At 44.4% G+C, this 20764-nt stretch overlaps 1 protein-coding gene across 2 annotated transcripts in view; it reads left to right on the forward strand.

The window, feature by feature from the left end:
* si:dkey-34e4.1 (carboxyl-terminal PDZ ligand of neuronal nitric oxide synthase protein) overlaps window positions 1–20764 on the forward strand; it is a 194718-nt gene that overhangs the window by 97903 nt on the left and 76051 nt on the right. For both annotated transcript variants that reach the window (XM_042302559.1, XM_042302558.1), the window contains exon 7: window positions 112–275. In XM_042302559.1, coding sequence (XP_042158493.1) covers window positions 112–275 — 164 coding nt within the window. The remainder of the gene's footprint in view (window positions 1–111; window positions 276–20764) is intronic.

Here is a 20764-nt window from a genome sequence, read left to right on the forward strand (position 1 = left end):
TAACAGATGCAGAAACTGAACATGCTGTACATGTGTGAACCAAGAAGGACACCTGACCATTAGTTATGATTTGATGATGTCATTGGTTTGTGTGTGTTCCTTTTCCCACAGGTCATCAGTTGACAGGGGTGGAGGAGGAGGAGGAGGAGGAGGAGGGGTTTGGAGAGGAAGGGGAGCCCCAGGCACAGTCCCAGTCTGTGTGTGAGCAGGCGGTCAACGAGATCCTCCAGAGTCTGGCCCAACTTAACGTGATCCAGCCTGGACACACCATCATGGTAAGAGCACCTGACTTACTTTACTTATTCCTTTCTGCTCCTGGAGGAGCAAAGGTTCTCAACAGCAACTCAACAGGGCTTCAACAGGACCTCAACAGGGAGTCATCAGGGCCTCAACAGGGAGTCAACAGGGCCTCAACAGGACCTCAACGGGGAGTCAACAGGGCCTCAACAGGACCTCAACAGGACCTCAATAGGGAGTCAACAGGAGCTCAACAGGGAGTCAACAATAACTTAATGGTGAGTCAACATGACCTCAACAGGGAGTCAACAAGGCCGCAACAGGACCTTAACAGGTTCTCAACAGGGAGTCAACAGGGCCTTCACAGGGCCTCAATATGGAGTCAACAGGAGCTCAACAGGGAGTCAACAATACCTTAATGGTGAGTCAACATGACCTCAACAGGGAGTCAACAAGGCCTCAACAGGACCACAACAGGTTCTCAACAGGGAGTCAACAGGGCCTTCACAGGGCCTCAACATGGAGTCAACAGGCACCGTCCCAGGCACAGTCCCAGTCTGTGTGTGAGCAGGAGGTCAACAGGGCCTCAACAGGGAGTCTACAGGACCTCAACATGGAGTCAACATGACCTCAATGGGGAGTCAATAGAACCTCAACAGGGAGTCAACAGGACTTCAACAGGGAGTTAACAGGTCCTCAACAGGGCGTCAACAGGGCCTCAACAGTGCCTCAACAGTGAAGCCTGGGTAATGGTCATCACTTCATTCCAGGGGTGTATTCTTTAGTCGATTTCCATAGGAAACATTTTGTAATGAAAATAAGAGTTTCTATTGGACATATTCACATAAGGAATCATTGTCTCATGTCAGATGGTGTACTCCTACATGACGCTTGTCCCTCAACTTGTCTGTCTTGTAGGACGTGGAACTTATCTCTAAAAATCTAGATTTTACTCAGCGTGTATCTGACAACTGGCACAGCTAGTTATCAGACAGATTAGTGGAGATGCTATTTTACGTGAGTCAATGGGTAAGGGCAAGGGATGGAATTTAAATATTTTGGCCACTGGTCAGCTGGGCTAGTAGACCACATTTAACCCAGATCTATGTTGTGGTTCCCTGCGGCAGTGTCTATTTAACCCAGATCTTTGGCTGTAGTTTCCCTGCGGCAGTGTCGATTGAACCCAGATCTATTCTGTGGTTCCCTGCGGCAGTGTCTATTTACAACAGTGTCTATTTAGCCCAGATCTATGCTGTGGTTCCCTGCAACAGTGTCTATTTAACCTATATCTATGATGTAGTTCGCTGCAGAAGTGGATTGACCCCCCTGAGTAATGTCCTAGCCCTTTGTTACTTAGATGTAGTGTTTTGTGACCCACTGTGTGTCTGAGAGGAGTCTTAAACACACATACACACACACAAGAATGCACACATACACACGCAAGCATACACACATATATAATACACTCACATACATGTACATACACACCAGTGGAGGCTGCTGAGGGGAGGACAGCTCTAAATAATGGCCGGAACGGAGCGAATGGAAACCACGTGTTTGATACCATTCCACCTATTCCGCTCCAGCCATTACCACAAGCCCATCCTCCCCAATTAAGGCGCCACTAGCCGCCTGTGATACACAAATACACGCACACTCACACACACACACACACACACACGTATGATGGCGCATTGCTCTGACAGAGATAGAGAATGCTCCCTACATTATTCACACCAGCCTCTGGCTGAGGGACATGGCAGCCTTAACATGCCTGGCTAAACTATTAAAGCTTCATTCTGTTCTAGTCTAGTGTTTCATCTGTATGTCCTGTGTCTTGGTGGCGTTATGGGGCCCCGGGGCTGCCTAGTGGCCCTCAGAGAGAAGCAAAACTGTGTGAAACATGCCTCAACCCATCCACTTACTGTAGAACCGTAGGAACACACCAAAGGGTTGGGGCTATCCTGTCAATACTAGCTCCCCAAGCCCTTTAGGCTTAAAGTACCACGAGCGGACATTCAATTATTTTCAATTGAAAGACGATGCCCAGAGCTTACCCATGATGTTGCGCTACCTTTTAAGTCAATAGGTCATTGTTTTAGTCAAAGTATGATATTATTCAGGCTTGAAGTGGGAAATCCAAAGTGGAGATCTGTGTTTTTTCCGTGTCAATGCTGTGTGTTTCCCCTATTAAATGACATGCTAATACTTTTCAGTCAACGTTTATTTTCAGGGCTGGGTTTTATTTTACCGTTACCATCAGTGGAGGCTGCTGAGTGGAGGATGACTCTTAATAATGTCCGGAATGGAATGGTATCAAACACGTGTTTACAGCGAGCCATGGAAAGGCACGGGGATGACGACCAAACAAACACCATACAAAACACAGGGTAGGAACCCAAACAAACACCATACAAAACACAGGGTAGGAACCCAAACAAACACCATACAAAACACAGGGTAGGAACCCAAACAAACACTGAACAAAACACAGGGTAGAAACCCAAACAAACACTGAACAAAACACAGGGTAGAAACCCAAACAAACACTGAACAAAACACAGGGTAGAAACCCAAACAAACACTGAACAAAACACAGGGTAAAAACCCAAACAAACACTGAACAAAACACAGGGTAGAAACCCAAACAAACACTGAACAAAACACAGGGTAGAAACCCAAACAAACACTGAACAAAACACAGGGTAGAAACCCAAACAAACACTGAACAAAACACAGGGTAGAAACCCAAACAAACACTGAACAAAACACAGGGTAGAAACCCAAACAAACACTGAACAAAACACAGGGTAGAAACCCAAACAAACACTGAACAAAACACAGGGTAGAAACCCAAACAAACACTGAACAAAACACAGGGTAGAAACCCAAACAAAAGAGCGAGGAGTACCTCAAATAAACAACACAAGCGCACAATGATTATCACACGGGACGAGACCCCTAATCATCTGCGAAATCCACAGCACAAGTACTCACATGAACCAACGGACATTGTAACAATAATCGACAGAACAATGGTAAACCAAGGTCACACTATACAATTACTAATCACTGGGAATAGGGGCCAGGTGTGTGTAATGAAAGTTCTGGAGGGATCCGTGACACTTTCCTCATGATGCACCTCACAAATGAAAACACCAATACAAATGTAACAGCATAATAAAATAGATAAACAAGTTCCTTGAATTTCCCTTCGCGGGTGCCTGTTCACTATAGGATAGACACTTGTGGTTTAGCTGCACCAATCAAGCAGTGAAGTGTGTAGTGAAGCATGGCATTAGTGTTCAAATCCATTTATCTTGTGGCAACGGGGGAGCAGGGTTGCAAAATGCAGCAAAATGCAATTACATTACGCAATTATACCATTTATAAAATAGTCATATATTTTTATAGACTAGCTAAAGTAAATAAGAGAACATTTTAAAATGTACCAATGGATGATGAGAATTTTCTGTTAAAAAAGTGGAGGTGAAAAAAATATAATAATTGCACCTCCTATTTTAGTTTGCTCCATGGCTCAGGTGGCTATGTAGGCTACGATGAAAAGCTGTTTAGTGGAGTCGCGACTAGCAAAGAAGAAGACATTTGCAGATGTTTCTGATAAATGCCATGCTTGTGGGTGGTAACCAGTGGAGGCTGCTGAGGGGGGGACAGCTCATAATAATGTCTGGAATGGAGTTTAATGTCTGGAATGGAGTGTAATGTCTGGAATGGAGTGTAATGTCTGGAATGGAGTGTAATGTCTGGAATGGAGTGTAATGTCTGGAATGGAGTGTAATGTCTGGAATGGAGTGTAATGTCTGGAATGTAGTGTAATGTCTGGAATGGAGTGTAATGTCTGGAATGGAGTGTAATGTCTGGAATGTAGTGTAATGTCTGGAATGGAGTGTAATGTCTGGAATGGAGTGTAATGTCTGGAATGGAGTGTAATGTCTGGAATGGAGTGTAATGTCTGGAATGTAGTGTAATGTCTGGAATGGAGTGTAATGTCTGGAATGTAGTGTAATGTCTGGAATGGAGTGTAATGTCTGGAATGGAGTGAAATGTCTGGAATGGAGTGTAATGTCTGGAATGTAGTGTAATGTCTGGAATGGAGTGTAATGTCTGGAATGTAGTGTAATGTCTGGAATGTAGTGTAATGTCTGGAATGAAGTGTAATGTCTGGAATGGAGTGTAATGTCTGGAATGGAGTGTAATGTCTGGAATGGAGTGTAATGTCTGGAATGGAGTGTAATGTCTGGAATGGAGTGTAATGTCTGGAATGGAGTGTAATGTCTGGAATGGAGTGTAATGTCTGGAATGGAGTGTAATGTCTGGAATGGAGTGTAATGTCTGGAATGGAGTGTAATGTCTGGAATGGAGTGTAATGTCTGGAATGGAGTGTAATGTCTGGAATGGAGTGTAATGTCTGGAATGTAGTGTAATGTCTGGAATGGAGTGTAATGTCTGGAATGGAGTGTAATGTCTGGAATGGAGTGTAATGTCTGGAATGGAGTGTAATGTCTGGAATGGAGTGTAATGTCTGGAATGGAGTGTAATGTCTGGAATGGAGTGTAATGTCTGGAATGGAGTGTAATGTCTGGAATGTAGTGTAATGTCTGGAATGGAGTGTAATGTCTGGAATGTAGTGTAATGTCTGGAATGGAGTGTAATGTCTGGAATGGAGTGTAATGTCTGGAATGGAGTGAAATGTCTGGAATGGAGTGTAATGTCTGGAATGTAGTGTAATGTCTGGAATGTAGTGTAATGTCTGGAATGGAGTGTAATGTCTGGAATGGAGTGTAATGTCTGGAATGGAGTGTAATGTCTGGAATGGAGTGTAATGTCTGGAATGTAGTGTAATGTCTGGAATGGAGTGTAATGTCTGGAATGGAGTGTAATGTCTGGAATGGAGTGTAATGTCTGGAATGGAGTGTAATGTCTGGAATGGAGTGTAATGTCTGGAATGGAGTGAAATGTCTGGAATGGAGTGTAATGTCTGGAATGTAGTGTAATGTCTGGAATGTAGTGTAATGTCTGGAATGGAGTGTAATGTCTGGAATGGAGTGTAATGTCTGGTAAATGCCATGCTTGTGGGTGGTAACCAGTGGAGGCTGCTGAGGGGGGGACAGCTCATAATAATGTATAAAAACCCTATTATGCATTCCTGCGCCTGTCTCCCGATCCTTCATGCAAACATGACAGAATAATGGACCATTAAGGGCGACAGCGGACCCCTCCGGAACTTTCATTACGCACACCTGGCCCCTTTTCCGACTGATTGTATTTGTATATATGTGCCCTTTGGTTTACCATTGTGCTGTCGATTATTGTTACAAGGTCCGTTGGTTTGTGTGAGTACCTGTGCTGTGTGTTTTGGATTTCATGCCATTGTGGATTGCGCAGATGATTAGGGGTCTCGTCCCGTGTGTTAATCATTGTGCGCTTGTGTTATTTATTTGAGGTACTCCTCGCTCTTTTGTTTGGGTTTCAACCCTGTGTTTTGTATTGTGTTTGTTTCGTCTTCTTCCCCGGTCATTGTCCATTTGGAAGACCCATTTGCGACAAAGGTTTAACTTCCTGACTGATGTCTTGAGATGTTGCTTCAATATATCCACGTAATTTTCCTGTCCCATGATGCCATCTATTTTGTGAAGTGCACCAGTCCCTCCAGCAGCAAAGCACCCCCACAACATGATGCTGCTACCCCCGTGCTTCACGGTTGGGATGGTGTTCTTCGGCTTGCAAGCCTCCCCTTTTTCCTCCTAACATAATGATGGGCATTATGGCCAAACAGTTCTATATTTGTTTCTTCAGACCAGAGGACATTTCTCCAAAAAGTATGATCTTTGTCCCCATGTGCAGTTGCAAACCTGGCGGTTTTTTTTTATGGCGGTTTTGGAGCAGTGGCTTCTTCCTTGCTGAGCGGCCTTTCAGGTTATGTCGATATAGAACACATTTTACTGTGGATATAGATACTTTTGTACCTGTTTCCTCCAGCATCTTCACAAGGTCCTTTGCTGTTGTTCTGGGATTGATTTGCATTTTTCGCACCAAAGTACTTTAATCTCTAGGAGACAGAACGCTTCTCCTTCCTGAGCGGTATGACGGCTGCGTGGTCCAATGGTTTATACTTGCGTACTATTGTTTGTACAGATGAACGTGGTACAGTTTGGAAATTGCTCCCAAGGATGAACCAGACTTTTTTTTCTGAGGTCTTGGCTGATTTCTTTTGATTTTCCCATGATGTCAAGCAAAGAGGCACTGAGTTTGAAGGTAGGCCTTAAAAGACATCCACAGGTACACCTCCAATTGACTCAAATGATGTCAATTAGCCTATCAGAAGCTTCTAAAGCCATGACATCATTTTCTGGAATTTTCCATGCTGTTTAAAGTCACAGTCACCTTAGTGTATGTAACTTCTGTCCCACTGAAATTAAGAAGAAAATTGGAGAGTGGTTGAAAAACTAGTTTTAATGACTCCAACCTAAGTGTATGTAAACTTCCGACTTCAACTGTATGTTTAAAATATATATATATAATATATATATATATATATATATATATATATATATATATATATATATATATATATATATATATATATAGTACTTTTACTCCCTTTTCTGCCCATTTTCGTGATATCCAATTGGTAGTCTTGTTTCATGGCTGCAACTCTCCTACGATCTCAGGAGAGGCGAAGGTCGAGAGCCATACGTCCTGCGAAACATGACCCTGCCACGATGCTTTGCTTCTTGACACACTGCTCGCTTAACCCGGATGCCAGCCGCACCAATGTGTCAGAGGAAACACCATCCATCCAGTTGGCGAACAAAGTCAGATTGAAGGCGCCCTTCCCGCAACAAGGAGTCGCTAGAGTGTGATGGGACAAAGAAATCCCGGCGGGCCAAACCCTCCCCTAACCCGTACGACGCAGGGCCAATTGTGCACAGCCTCATAGGTCTCCCGGTCACAGCCGGCTGTGATACAGCCTGGGATCGAACGCGGGTCTGTAGTGATGCCTCAAGCTCTGCGATGCAGTGCCTTAGACCGCTGTGCCACGAATCCAGAACCAGCCTAGCCAGCTGGCTAATCTTTTGAATAAGGTGTAGTAAAAAATAATAATAACAGCCTCAACACATTTGCTAGCTAGATAAGATTAGCAAGATAGCTAGCTAAGGTTAGCATGCTAGCTAGCTACAGTGACAGCTGTCAGTTCCCCATTTGTTGATGTTTCTCTACTTCACATGGAAATCATCACAACATTCTTTCCCACCCCTCTTCGGAGGTGGAGCATAAACAAGTATTTCTGCTCTTGGGCAGGAATTATATCGGCTCCCTCTGGTGGGGAGCTTTTAATGCTGTTCGCTGTAGAAATAGAATAAGGTGGCCTAGGTTGGTCTAGTAGTCTGTAGCTGCTGCCTCCGGATCACATACCGCTCCAGCATGGGTCCGAATCCAGCCACTGCTATTTTAGCACACTCCCTCCTCTATCTTTTCTCTCTACCTCTGTCCTGTCCAATAAACAAAAGTACTGCCCCACTCCTTTAAAAAAATAAGAAAAGAAAAATGAATAATAACTCTCTAGAAAATATGATATGGTGCCCTATGTAATAATATGATATGGCGCCCTATGTAATAATATGATATGGCGCCCTATGTAATAAAATGATATGGCGCCCTATGTAATAATATGATATGGCGCCCTATGTAATAATATGATATGGAGCCCTACGTAATAATATGATATGGTGCCCTATGTAATAATATGATATGGCGCCCTATGTAATAAAATGATATGGCGCCCTATGTAATAATATGATATGGCGCCCTATGTAATAATATGATATGGCGCCCTATGTAATAAAATGATATGGCGCCCTATCTAATAATATGATATGGCGCCCTATCTAGTAATATGATATGGTGCCCTATGTAATAATATGATATGGTGCCCCAGTAATAAGTCTATGATATAGAGTTATTACTGATCTTTAGGGCTTCTTCTCATTGTATTATAGACAAAGCACTGCCTTTTCCTAGTGCCCCAGGGTCAGCCGTTGACAGTAGCTCCTGAAAATGGTCTGCATCACCGATGCCTCTAGGAGAAATTGGAAGTTATGGGCAATTAAGTTTGAGTCAGTGTAGGTGTTTTTTCCCCGCTAGGCTTCTTACCTCAGAGACACAACAAACGTGTTTCGTTGTTGTTGTCTTGTTCCTTGACACATGTCACTTGTGTAGCCATGCGTAGCACCCTAACTGTCTGTCTGTCATTCTCCTGAAAATCTGAGCAGAACGCAGCAGGAACTGATAGGGAGAGAGAACCGGAATGTTCTCCTTCTCCGCAGCTATGGAGGGAGACCACCTAATCCCAGAACCCAGAATGTTTTCTTTGATTTTGGAGGGAAGCCACCATAATCCTTTTGAGGGGTTCATAAGCATCTGTTCCATGGAGATAAGCATGAAGAGAGGGATGAGAAAGAGAGGGGGTAGAGGGAGCGAGAGAGAGGGGTGGAAGGAGAAAGAAGAAGGAAAGACAGAAATAGAAAGAGAGGGATGGGGAGATGTGGGTAGAGGAAGAGCAATAGAGAGAGGGATGGGGAGATGTGGGTAGAGGAAGAGCAATAGAGAGAGGGATGGGGAGATGTGGGTAGAGGAAGAGCAATAGAGAGAGGGATGGGGAGATGTGGGTAGAGGAAGAGCAATAGAGAGAGGGATGAGGAGATGTGGGTAGAGGAAGAGCAATAGAGAGAGGGATGGGGAGATGTGGGTAGAGGAAGAGCAATAGAGAGAGGGATGGGGAGATGTGGGTAGAGGAAGAGCAATAGAGAGAGGGATGAGGAGATGTGGGTAGAGGAAGAGCAATAGAGAGAGGGATGAGGAGATGTGGGTAGAGGAAGAGCAATAGAGAGAAGGATGAGGAGATGTGGGTAGAGGAAGAGCAATAGAGAGAGGGATGGGGAGATGTGGGTAGATGAAGAGCAATAGAGAGAGGAAGAAGAAAGAGAGGGATGAGGAGATGTGGGTAGATGAAGAGCAATAGAGAGAGGAAGAAGAAAGAGAGAGGGATGGGGAGATGTGGGTAGATGAAGAGCAATAGAGAGAGGAAGAAGAAAGAGAGGGATGAGGAGATGTGGGTAGATGAAGAGCAATAGAGAGAGGAAGAAGAAAGAGAGGGATGAGGAGATGTGGGTAGATGAAGAGCAATAGAGAGAGGAAGAAGAAAGAGAGGGATGGGGAGATGTGGGTAGATGAAGAGCAATAGAGAGAGGAAGAAGAAAGAGAGAGGGATGGGGAGATGTGGGTAGATGAAGAGCAATAGAGAGAGGAAGAAGAAAGAGAGGGATGGGGAGATGTGGGTAGATGAAGAGCAATAGAGAGAGGAAGAAGAAAGAGAGGGATGAGGAGATGTGGGTAGAGGAAGAAGAAAGAGAGAGGGATGAGGAGATGTGGGTAGAGGAAGAGCAATAGAGAGAGGAAGAAGAAAGAGAGGGATGAGGAGATGTGGGTAGATGAAGAGCAATAGAGAGAGGAAGAAGAAAGAGAGAGGGATGGGGAGATGTGGGTAGATGAAGAGCAATAGAGAGAGGAAGAAGAAAGAGAGGGATGGGGAGATGTGGGTAGATGAAGAGCAATAGAGAGAGGGATGGGGAGATGTGGGTAGAGGAAGAGCAATAGAGAGAGGGATGGGGAGATGTGGGTAGATGAAGAGCAATAGAGAGAGGAAGAAGAAAGAGAGGGATGAGGAGATGTGGGTAGAGGAAGAAGAAAGAGAGAGGGATGAGGAGATGTGGGTAGAGGAAGAGCAATAGAGAGAGGAAGAAGAAAGAGAGGGATGAGGAGATGTGGGTAGATGAAGAGCAATAGAGAGAGGAAGAAGAAAGAGAGAGGGATGGGGAGATGTGGGTAGATGAAGAGCAATAGAGAGAGGAAGAAGAAAGAGAGGGATGGGGAGATGTGGGTAGATGAAGAGCAATAGAGAGAGGGATGGGGAGATGTGGGTAGATGAAGAGCAATAGAGAGAGGGATGGGGAGATGTGGGTAGATGAAGAGCAATAGAGAGAGGGATGGGGAGATGTGGGTAGAGGAAGAGCAATAGAGAGAGGGATGGGGAGATGTGGGTAGAGGAAGAGCAATAGAGAGAGGGATGGGGAGATGTGGGTAGATGAAGAGCAATAGAGAGAGGGATGGGGAGATGTGGGTAGAGGAAGAGCAATAGAGAGAGGGATGGGGAGATGTGGGTAGATGAAGAGCAATAGAGAGAGGAAGAAGAAAGAGAGGGATGAGGAGATGTGGGTAGATGAAGAGCAATAGAGAGAGGAAGAAGAAAGAGAGAGGGATGGGGAGATGTGGGTAGATGAAGAGCAATAGAGAGAGGAAGAAGAAAGAGAGGGATGAGGAGATGTGGGTAGATGAAGAGCAATAGAGAGAGGAAGAAGAAAGAGAGGGATGAGGAGATGTGGGTAGATGAAGAGCAATAGAGAGAGGAAGAAGAAAGAGAGGGATGGGGAGATGTGGGTAGATGAAGAGCAATAGAGAGAGGAAGAAGAAAGAGAGAGGGATGGGGAGATGTGGGTAGATGAAGAGCAATAGAGAGAGGAAGAAGAAAGAGAGGGATGGGGAGATGTGGGTAGATGAAGAGCAATAGAGAGAGGAAGAAGAAAGAGAGGGATGAGGAGATGTGGGTAGAGGAAGAAGAAAGAGAGAGGGATGAGGAGATGTGGGTAGAGGAAGAGCAATAGAGAGAGGAAGAAGAAAGAGAGGGATGAGGAGATGTGGGTAGATGAAGAGCAATAGAGAGAGGAAGAAGAAAGAGAGAGGGATGGGGAGATGTGGGTAGATGAAGAGCAATAGAGAGAGGAAGAAGAAAGAGAGGGATGGGGAGATGTGGGTAGATGAAGAGCAATAGAGAGAGGGATGGGGAGATGTGGGTAGAGGAAGAGCAATAGAGAGAGGGATGGGGAGATGTGGGTAGATGAAGAGCAATAGAGAGAGGAAGAAGAAAGAGAGGGATGAGGAGATGTGGGTAGAGGAAGAAGAAAGAGAGAGGGATGAGGAGATGTGGGTAGAGGAAGAGCAATAGAGAGAGGAAGAAGAAAGAGAGGGATGAGGAGATATGGGTAGAGGAAGAAGAAAGAGAGAGGGATGGGGAGATGTGGGTAGATGAAGAGCAATAGAGAGAGGAAGAAGAAAGAGAGGGATGGGGAGATGTGGGTAGATGAAGAGCAATAGAGAGAGGGATGGGGAGATGTGGGTAGAGGAAGAGCAATAGAGAGAGGGATGGGGAGATGTGGGTAGATGAAGAGCAATAGAGAGAGGAAGAAGAAAGAGAGGGATGAGGAGATGTGGGTAGAGGAAGAAGAAAGAGAGAGGGATGAGGAGATGTGGGTAGATGAAGAGCAATAGAGAGAGGAAGAAGAAAGAGAGGGATGGGGAGATGTGGGTAGATGAAGAGCAATAGAGAGAGGAAGAAGAAAGAGAGGGATGAGGAGATGTGGGTAGAGGAAGAAGAAAGAGAGAGGGATGAGGAGATGTGGGTAGAGGAAGAGCAATAGAGAGAGGAAGAAGAAAGAGAGAGGGATGAGGAGATGTGGGTAGAGGAAGAGCAATAGAGAGAGGAAGAAGAAAGAGAGGGATGAGGAGATGTGGGCAGAGGAAGAAGAAAGAGAGAGGGATGAGGAGATGTGGGTAGAGGAAGAAGAAAGAGAGAGGGATGAGGAGATGTGGGTAGATGAAGAGCAATAGAGAGAGGAAGAAGAAAGAGAGGGATGAGGAGATGTGGGTAGATGAAGAGCAATAGAGAGAGGGATGAGGAGATGTGGGTAGATGAAGAGCAATAGAGAGAGGAAGAAGAAAGAGAGGGATGAGGAGATGTGGGTAGATGAAGAGCAATAGAGAGAGGGATGAGGAGATGTGGGTAGATGAAGAGCAATAGAGAGAGGAAGAAGAAAGAGAGGGATGAGGAGATGTGGGTAGATGAAGAGCAATAGAGAGAGGAAGAAGAAAGAGAGAGGGGGAGAAATGGAACGAGAAGTGGGAGGGGATAGAGAGATAGAAAGTGAGAGAGCGCGAGTGACTGAGAGGAAGACTGGGAGATACTGATGTGAAGAAAGAGATTAGGGGTAGGGAGATGGGGAGAGGAACCGAGTGTGGAGAGAGGGGGAATGATGTACAGGACGTCGACAGAGAAAGAGATTAGGGGTAGGGAGATGGGGAGAGGAACCGAGTGTGGAGAGAGGGGGAATGATGTACAGGACGTCGACAGAGAAAGAGAGTGAGGGAGTTGAGAGAAGAGAACAGGGGAGAGTGTGACAGCTCCATGCCAACCTCAGTGCACCTGACACAGCAGCTAGCTAGCGTGGCACTGAGAGAGGGAGAGGGACTCGACTCATGCCAAACCCTATGCCCCTGTCAGTGCCATCTTAACTCCCCATGCCAATGTGATGCCCAGCCTGACACAGCAACTAGTCTGTTATTTAGAGAAGGAGGGGTCAAAAACGGATGAAGTGTCCTTTTGGTCCCCTCTCTGGTCGTCCATCTTTTCTCTCTCAATTCAATTGAAAGGGCTTTACTGGCATGGGAAACATATGTTTACATTGCCAAAGCAAATGGAATAGACAATAAACAAAAGGGAAATAAACAATGGAAACATTAGTAAACATTATCCTCACAAAAGTTTAGAAGAATATAGACATTTCAAATGTTATAGTATTGGCTATGTACAGTGTTGTAACAATGTGCAAATAGTTGAAGTATGAAAGGGAAAATAAATAAACAGATACATTTGTTTTTTTTCAATGTTTACAATGTTGTTTGTGCTCCGCTCTTTTCGGGCCACAAACCTTGCTGCTGTGACTACACACTACGGTTTTCTCCTAACAGATTTGGGATTTTATCCATGTTTGATTTGTTTAACATTCTTTGTGGGTTTGTGTGATCTGTGGGAAATATGTGTCTCTAATGTGGTCATACATTTGGCAGGAGGTTAGGAAGAGTAGCTCAGTTTCTACCTCATTTTGTGGGCAGTGTGCACATAGCCTGTCTTCTCTTGAGAGCCAGGTCTGCCTATGGCGGCCTCTCTCAATAGCAAGGCTATGCTCACAGAGTCTGTACATAGTCAAGGATTTTCACTGTGGTCAGGTATTCTCCCACTGTCTACTGTCTGTTTAGGGCCATATAGCATTCCAATTTGCTCCAGTGTGTCAAATAGTTATCTTTTTGCTTTCTCATAATTTGTTTGGGTCTAATTGTATTGCTCTCCTGGGCTCTGTGGGGTCTGTTTGTGTTTTTGAACAGAGGCCCAGAACCAGCTGGCTGAGGGAACTCTTCTCTAGTTGCATATCTCTGTAGGTGAGGGCTTTGGGTTTAGGCATCGCTTCCTTTTAGGTGGTTGTAGAATTGAACAGCTCTTTTCTGGATTTTTATAACTAGTGGGTATAGTCATAATTCTGCTCTGCATATATTGTTTGGAGTTTTGCGTTGTACACAAAGTATATTTTTGCAGAATCCTGCATGCAGTCTCAATTGGGTGTTTGTCCCATTTTGTAAATTCTTGGTTGGCGAGTGGACCCCAGACCTAAACCATAGAGGGCAATAGGTTTGATAACTGATTGAAGTATTTTTAGCCAGATCCAAATTGGGATGTTGAGTGTTATGTTCCTTTTGATGACCTCACAACCAGAGAGGGAAATGGGTTCAATAACTGATCAATGATCTGGGATGTTGAGTTTAATGTTCCTTTTGATGGCATAGAAGGCCCATCTTGCCTTGTCTCTTAGATCGTTCACAGCCTTGTGGAAGTTACCTGTGGTTGATGTTTAGGCCGAGGTAGGTGTAATTCTTTGTGCTCTCGGGCAGGTATTCCCAAACTGGGTAGGGGACGCACAATGCCGTCGGGGGTCCGCCAAATAAAAATGTGATTCACTTTTTAAAATGTTTAAAATACCATTTATATTTTTCAACAGGGCAATACATTTGGGTGAGTTTTTTCTCTCGCCTGAGTAGCCTCGTTTCACTGGCAAAAATAAAACACAATGTCAAATGCAGGTACCCTAGTCAAATAATTAACATTCAATCACATTATCCGTTACTCTCTCACTGGCATTCCACTAATGGTCCGTATGTAGCCAAACGTAGCTGCTGCTCATTCCATTTGCTCCAAAATTGATAAATGGTTAAAAAAAGTAAGGCAGCTTCCATAGAGACACATACCAGCTCTACTGGTAGTACTGCAACTACCAGCAGTAATACACCTGCACCTGTCAACGTCACAAGTTCTTCTGCTTCCATGAGTACATCCAATGCTAGCATCAGTCATTCTACATTGGTTGTTAGCCCAGCTAGCATGGACACTGACAGTTGTGAATCTGATGCTACTGCCCCCTTACCCAGGAAAGCACCGAACAACAGAGAGGGACGTTGGAACATCGAAGAGGCGCAAATAAGATGAGAACTTCATTGATTTGGGGTTCACTTATATTGGGAGTTGTGCCTTTCCTCAGCCACAGAATGTGTTATATGTGCAAAAGTACTATTACAACTCGATGAAACCTTCACTCTTGCGCAGACATTTAGAAACATTACATGCCAATTTGAAAATAAGCCACAGGAGTTTTTTGAGCGAGAATTAAGACGACTTTCAAGTAGTAAGTCATGTATAAAAGCAACAGATACCATTAATAATAAGGGGCTAGAAGCATCTTATATGGTGAGCTACAGAGTGACAGGGAAGCCCCTTACCATTGTGGAGGACTTAATTCTTCCTGCTGCCACGGATATGGCTGGGACAATGCTGGGGGAAAAGGCCGAAAAAACTATACAGACAATGTCTTCATCAAACAACACTGTTTCACAACGCATCAGTGACATGGCAGGAGATGTTTTGAAACAATTACTGCTTCGCATACAAGCCAGTGAATTCTATGCTTTACAGCTGGATGAGTCAACAGATGTGGTGGGCCTGGCAGAGCTTCTGGTATATGTCTGTTACGTTTATGGGGGTCAATTAAGGAAGACATCCTCTTCTGGAAACCACTGGAAACCAGGACAACAGGAGAGGATATTTTTAATGTACTAGACAGCTTTGTGACATCAAATGGACTTTAGTGGTCTAGATGTGTAGGTATCTGTACTGATGGCGCAAAAGCCATGAGAGGGAGACATAGTGGAGTGGTAACGTGCGTGCAAGCAGTTGCTCCTAATGCCACTTGGGTACACGGCAGCATTCACTGAGTTGCAATGATATATGTAACGCTTTTACAACATACAGAAGTGCGCTGGTTGTCAAGGGGAAAAATATTGACATGTTTTTTTAAATTGAGAGACGAGCTTAAAGTTTTCTTTACTGACTATCATTTTCATTTGTTTGACCGCTTGCATGATGACGGGTTTCTCACACGACTGGCCTATCTGGGTGATGTTTTTTCTCGCCTGAATGATCTGAATCTAGGATTACAGGGACTCTCCGCAACTATATTCAATGTGCGGGACAAAATTAAAATTCTCTGTCTGCGTTAGCAAGGACAACACACAGGACTTTTCATCATTGTATGATGTTTTGTGTGCAAATGAACTCAAGCTTACAGACAACGTCAAATGTGATATAGCGAAGCACCTGAGTGAGTTGGGTGCGCAATTACGCAGGTACTTTCCTCAAATGGATGACACAAACAAATCAATTCGTTATCCCTTTCATGCCCTGCCTCCAGGCCACTTATCGATATATGAACAACAGAGACTCATCAAAATTGCAACAAGCGGTTCTGTGAAAATTGAATTTAATCAGAAGCCACTGCCAGATTTCTGGATTGGGCTGCGCTCAGAGTATCCTAGTATCAGGAAAATGATTTAAGATTGAGACTCTCTCCAATACAACCCAGCATTGCAGAGTTATGAGCATCCTTTCAAGAACACCCTTCTCATTAACTTGTGAGTTAATAGAGAGCCCCATCTAAATTGCAATAAACAGTTCTGTGAATATTGTATTTAATCAGAAGCCACTGCTACATTCTGGATTGGGCTGCACTCAGAGTTTTCTGCTTTGACAAATCACGCTGTTAAGACACTGATGCCCTTTGCAACCACGTACCTATGTAAGAGTGGATTCTCAGCGCTCACTAGCATGAAACTAAATACAGGCACAGACTGTGTGTGGGAAATGATTTAAGACTGAGACTCTCTCTAATACAACCCAACATTGCAGAGTTATGAGCATCCTTTCAAGCACACCCTACTAATTAACCTGTGGTGAGTTATTCACCATTTTAGATTAACAAGTTTTTTATGTAAAATGGTTAAATAAAGAGCAAAATGATTGGTTATTATTATACTATTATTTGTGCCCTGATCCCATAAGAGCTCTTTGTCACTTCCCACGAGCCGGATTGTGACAAACTCACACTCATTCTTATGTTTAATAAATGTATTGTATAGTGTGTGTGTGTGGCAGGCTTACAATGATGGCAATAAACAACATTTGAAAGTGCACTGACCCTGGTGCTAGAGGGGGTACGCAGCTGGAGGTTGAATGTTTGAAGGGGTACGGGACTATAAAACGTTTGGGAACCACTGCTCTAGAGGAACAGTGTCAGGATAGAATTTGTATTTGTTGTCTTGGCTACTGGACCTTTTTTGGAAAACCATTATTTTTGTGTTACTGAGATTCATTGTCAGGGCCCAAGTCTGACACAATCTGTGTAGAAGATCTAGGTGCTGCTGTCGGCTCTCCTTGGTTGAGGACAGAAGCACCAGATCATCTGCAAACAGTAGACATTGGATTGCTGAGCCCAGTAGGGTGAGGCCGTGCACTGCAGACTGTTCTAGTGCCCTCACCAATTGATGTATATAAAAAAAGAAACGTCCTCTCACTGTTAACTGCGTTTATTTTCAGAAAACGTAACGTGTAAATATTTGTATGAACATAACAAGATTCAACAACTGAGACTTAAACTGAACAAGTTCCACAGACATGTGACTAACAGAAATGGAATATTGTGTCCCTGAACAAAGGAGGGGTCAAAATCAAAAGTAACAGTCAGTATCTGGTGTGGCCACTAGCTGCATTAAGTACTGCAGTGCATCCTCCTCCTCATGGACTGCACCAGATTTGCCAGTTCTTGCTGTGAGATGTTGATAAAATAATTTAAATGTTGAAAGATAATGATTAAATAATTCCACTCTGAATACTTATAATTGTATGAAATGGATTAGAATCATACAATTATAATTCATGATGTGTGTAGATTGAATCAGAATTAGGGTAAAACAATATATCTGTACAATATATCTTTATAGTATCTTAAACACAGACTGAGAAAAATTTGGTGCCGACCTGGCTATGAGAGATTTGGGAGAGGGCAGGGAGTGCTTCTCACGGTCCCCCTAATCTTGGTGGAGGACAGGGAGTGCTTCTCACGGTCCCCCTAATCTTGGGGGAGGGCAGGGAGTGCTTCTCACGGTCCCCCTGATCTTTGTCGGCTGGGTAGTATTACAGTATGTGCGTAGGATACCTACTGTTTGTGTGTGAAGGTATGTGCGTAAGGAGCCAGTATAAAATGGATGGTTTTGTACAACGGACTAGGACGTCCTCATGAATAAACATTTTGGCTATTGTAGCTGGGACTGTCTGTTTCATTCAACCATAATCTTACAAATTCTGGGTTGCAGACTGAGCAGTTGATAACATAATTCACGTAACAGATGTTACGCCACTCTTCCACCAAGGAACCTGCAAGTTCCCAGAAATTTCTGGGGGGAATGACCCTAGTCCTCACCCTCCGATCAAACAGGTCCCGGACGTGCTCAATGGGATTAAAATCCCGACTATTCGCTGGCCATGGCAGAACACTGACATTCCTGTCTTGCAGGAAATCACTCACAGAACGAGCAGTATGGCTGGTGGCATTCTCATGCTGGAGGGTCAGGTCAGGATGAGCTTGCAGGAAGAGTACCACATGAGGGAGGAGAGTGTCTTCCCTGTAACGTAGAGCGTTGAGATTGCCTGCAATGACAACAAGCTAAATCCGATGATGCTGTGACACACCGTTCCAGACCATGATGGACCCTCCACCTCCAATTCGATCCCGCTCCAGAGTACAGGCCTTGCTGTAACGCTCATTCCTTCGATGATAAACGCGAATCCGACCATCACCCCTGGTGAGACAAAACCGCTATTTGTCAGAGAAGGGTACTTTTTGCGGGTCCTGTCTGGTCCAGCGACAGTGGGTTTGTTTCCATAGGTGATGTTGTTGCCGGTGATGTCTGGTGAGGACCTGCCTTACAACAGGCCCTCAGTCCAGCCTCTCCCAGCTTATTGCGGACAGTCTGAGCACGGATGGAGGAATTGTGCGTTCCTGGTGTAACTCGGGCAGTTGTTGTTGCCATCCTGTACCTGTCCCGCAGGTGTGATGTTCGGATGTACCGATCCTGTGCAGGTGTTGTTACACGTGGTCTGCCACTGCGAGAATGATCAGCTGTCCGTCCTGTCTCCCTGTAGCGCTGTCTTAGGCGTCTCACAGTACGGACATTGCAATTTATTGCCCTGGCCACATCTGCAGTCCTCGTACCTCCTTTCAGCATGCCTAAGGCACATTCACGCAGATGAGCAGGGACACTGGACCTCTTTCTTTTGGTGTTTTTCAGAGTCAGTAGAAAGGCCTCTTTAGTGTCCTAAATTTTCACAACTGTGACCTTAATTGCCTACCGTCTGTAAGCTGACTTAGGGACAGGCGTCCCACTAGCAGAGTGCGTGCAATTCAAATAAAAATTATGGATATTAAACATTTAGGTGTCTTATATCGGCGGAAAGCTTAAATTCTTGTTAATCTAACTGCACTGTCCGATTTACAGTAGCTATTATAACGAAAACATGCCATGAGATTGTTTGAGGACGGTGCCCCACGTCAAAATATTTTTCCACTGGTACAGGTTTCATACATTCACAAATAACGATTAAACATTCACTTACTTTTTGAAAATCTTCCTCTGATTTGTCATCCAAAGGGTCCCAGGAATAACATGTATTGTCGTTTTGTTAGATAAAGTCCTTCTTTATATCCCAAAAAGTCAGTTTAGTTTAGCACCATCGATTTGAGTAATCCACTCGTTCAACGTGCAGAGAAAGCAATCCGAAAATCTACCCCTAAACTTTGTTTCAACAAGTCAAAATACGTTTCTATTTACTCCTCAGATGCCCTAAAATGTAATCTAACTATAATATTTCTTGCGGAAAGAAGTTTGTAAACACAAATTGTCCCTGTAATAAAACTGATATTTCTTATTCGTTTTTGAAGTTACAAGCCTGAAACCTTGAATATAGACTGCTGACAGCCTGTGGAAGCCATTGGAATTTCATCCAGGGAGCTAATTTTCAATATGACCTTTTGCGTGCCTTTCTAAGAGGATGGTCTCTCTCACAAAAAAACAGGTTGGTTTTTCTTTGGATTTTCTCCTACATTATTTTAACATTTCTACAAACTTCAAAGTGTTTTCTTTCCAATGGTACCAATATGCATATCAAGCATGACAGTGAGAAGTGCATGATGCCCTGTAACAACCCACATGTGAACACTTTGGAGAGGACTGTATTTAGACCCAGTCACAGCCTCCTAAGCCCTTCACTAACACACACACATTTTAAATACTTCATTTGAATCCACCATACAAATGTACAAAAAAAGGATCCAAACATTTCAAAGGTCCCTGTCTGCATGGCCCTCCAGGGTACAGGAAGCACCTCCTTCTCCAAACAGCTAGGCTGCCCACGACAGCTGAAACAGAGCAGTACCTAGCCAATTGCATTGCTGTAGGTTTGTCAGCCCGCAATCTTGAGGCCACACACTGCAAGCCTGTGTACGTGGTCAAGACTGCCAAATATCAGCACCACCAGCTTGTACCTCCACCCAGGCTGTCCCAGCACCACGAGGGGCTGGTACTGAAGCAGCGTGTCAGAAAAGGCTGCTCCATGTAGCCGTCCAATCAGCACCTCCCCCTGACCTCCCCACAAATATATCTGGTGTATCTGGTACACAGGAAAACACATCATCATCAACATAAAACCAGCTTCCCCTTACACAAGAATGTTTCTGCATGTGTGCTGTTGGTGAGACCACATGTCTCAACTCGCTGGCTATCAGGTCAACAAGGATTTGTAAATCCTTGTATGAACAGCAGCCATTCACAACATGGGAAATGGACTCCATTACATTTGACTCGTGTAGAATACAACATGACTCATGGTTTGCATGGTACCAGAGTGCTACATTGTATTTTGTTGAAGGCACAGTTATGCCGAAACGTTTACCCAGTAAATACCTGGGAGTCTATAGTGTGTAAGACTCTTTATTTGTTTTATGGCTCATAGAACTTGCAGCCTCGCCTCAACAGCAAAGGTGAGAATGTCCTCGCCAACGGCAGCATTCTGGTACATGGAATGGGAGTGATCAGCACAGTCCAGAGCAGTGAGTTTCCCCTGCAGCCTCAGGCCGGTCCAGTGTTGCAGGAGCTGCATCCGTCTGATACCGAGGAGTGT

This window comes from Oncorhynchus tshawytscha, linkage group LG20, assembly GCF_018296145.1.
Source record: "Oncorhynchus tshawytscha isolate Ot180627B linkage group LG20, Otsh_v2.0, whole genome shotgun sequence".
NCBI classification, from domain to species: domain Eukaryota; kingdom Metazoa; phylum Chordata; class Actinopteri; order Salmoniformes; family Salmonidae; genus Oncorhynchus; species Oncorhynchus tshawytscha.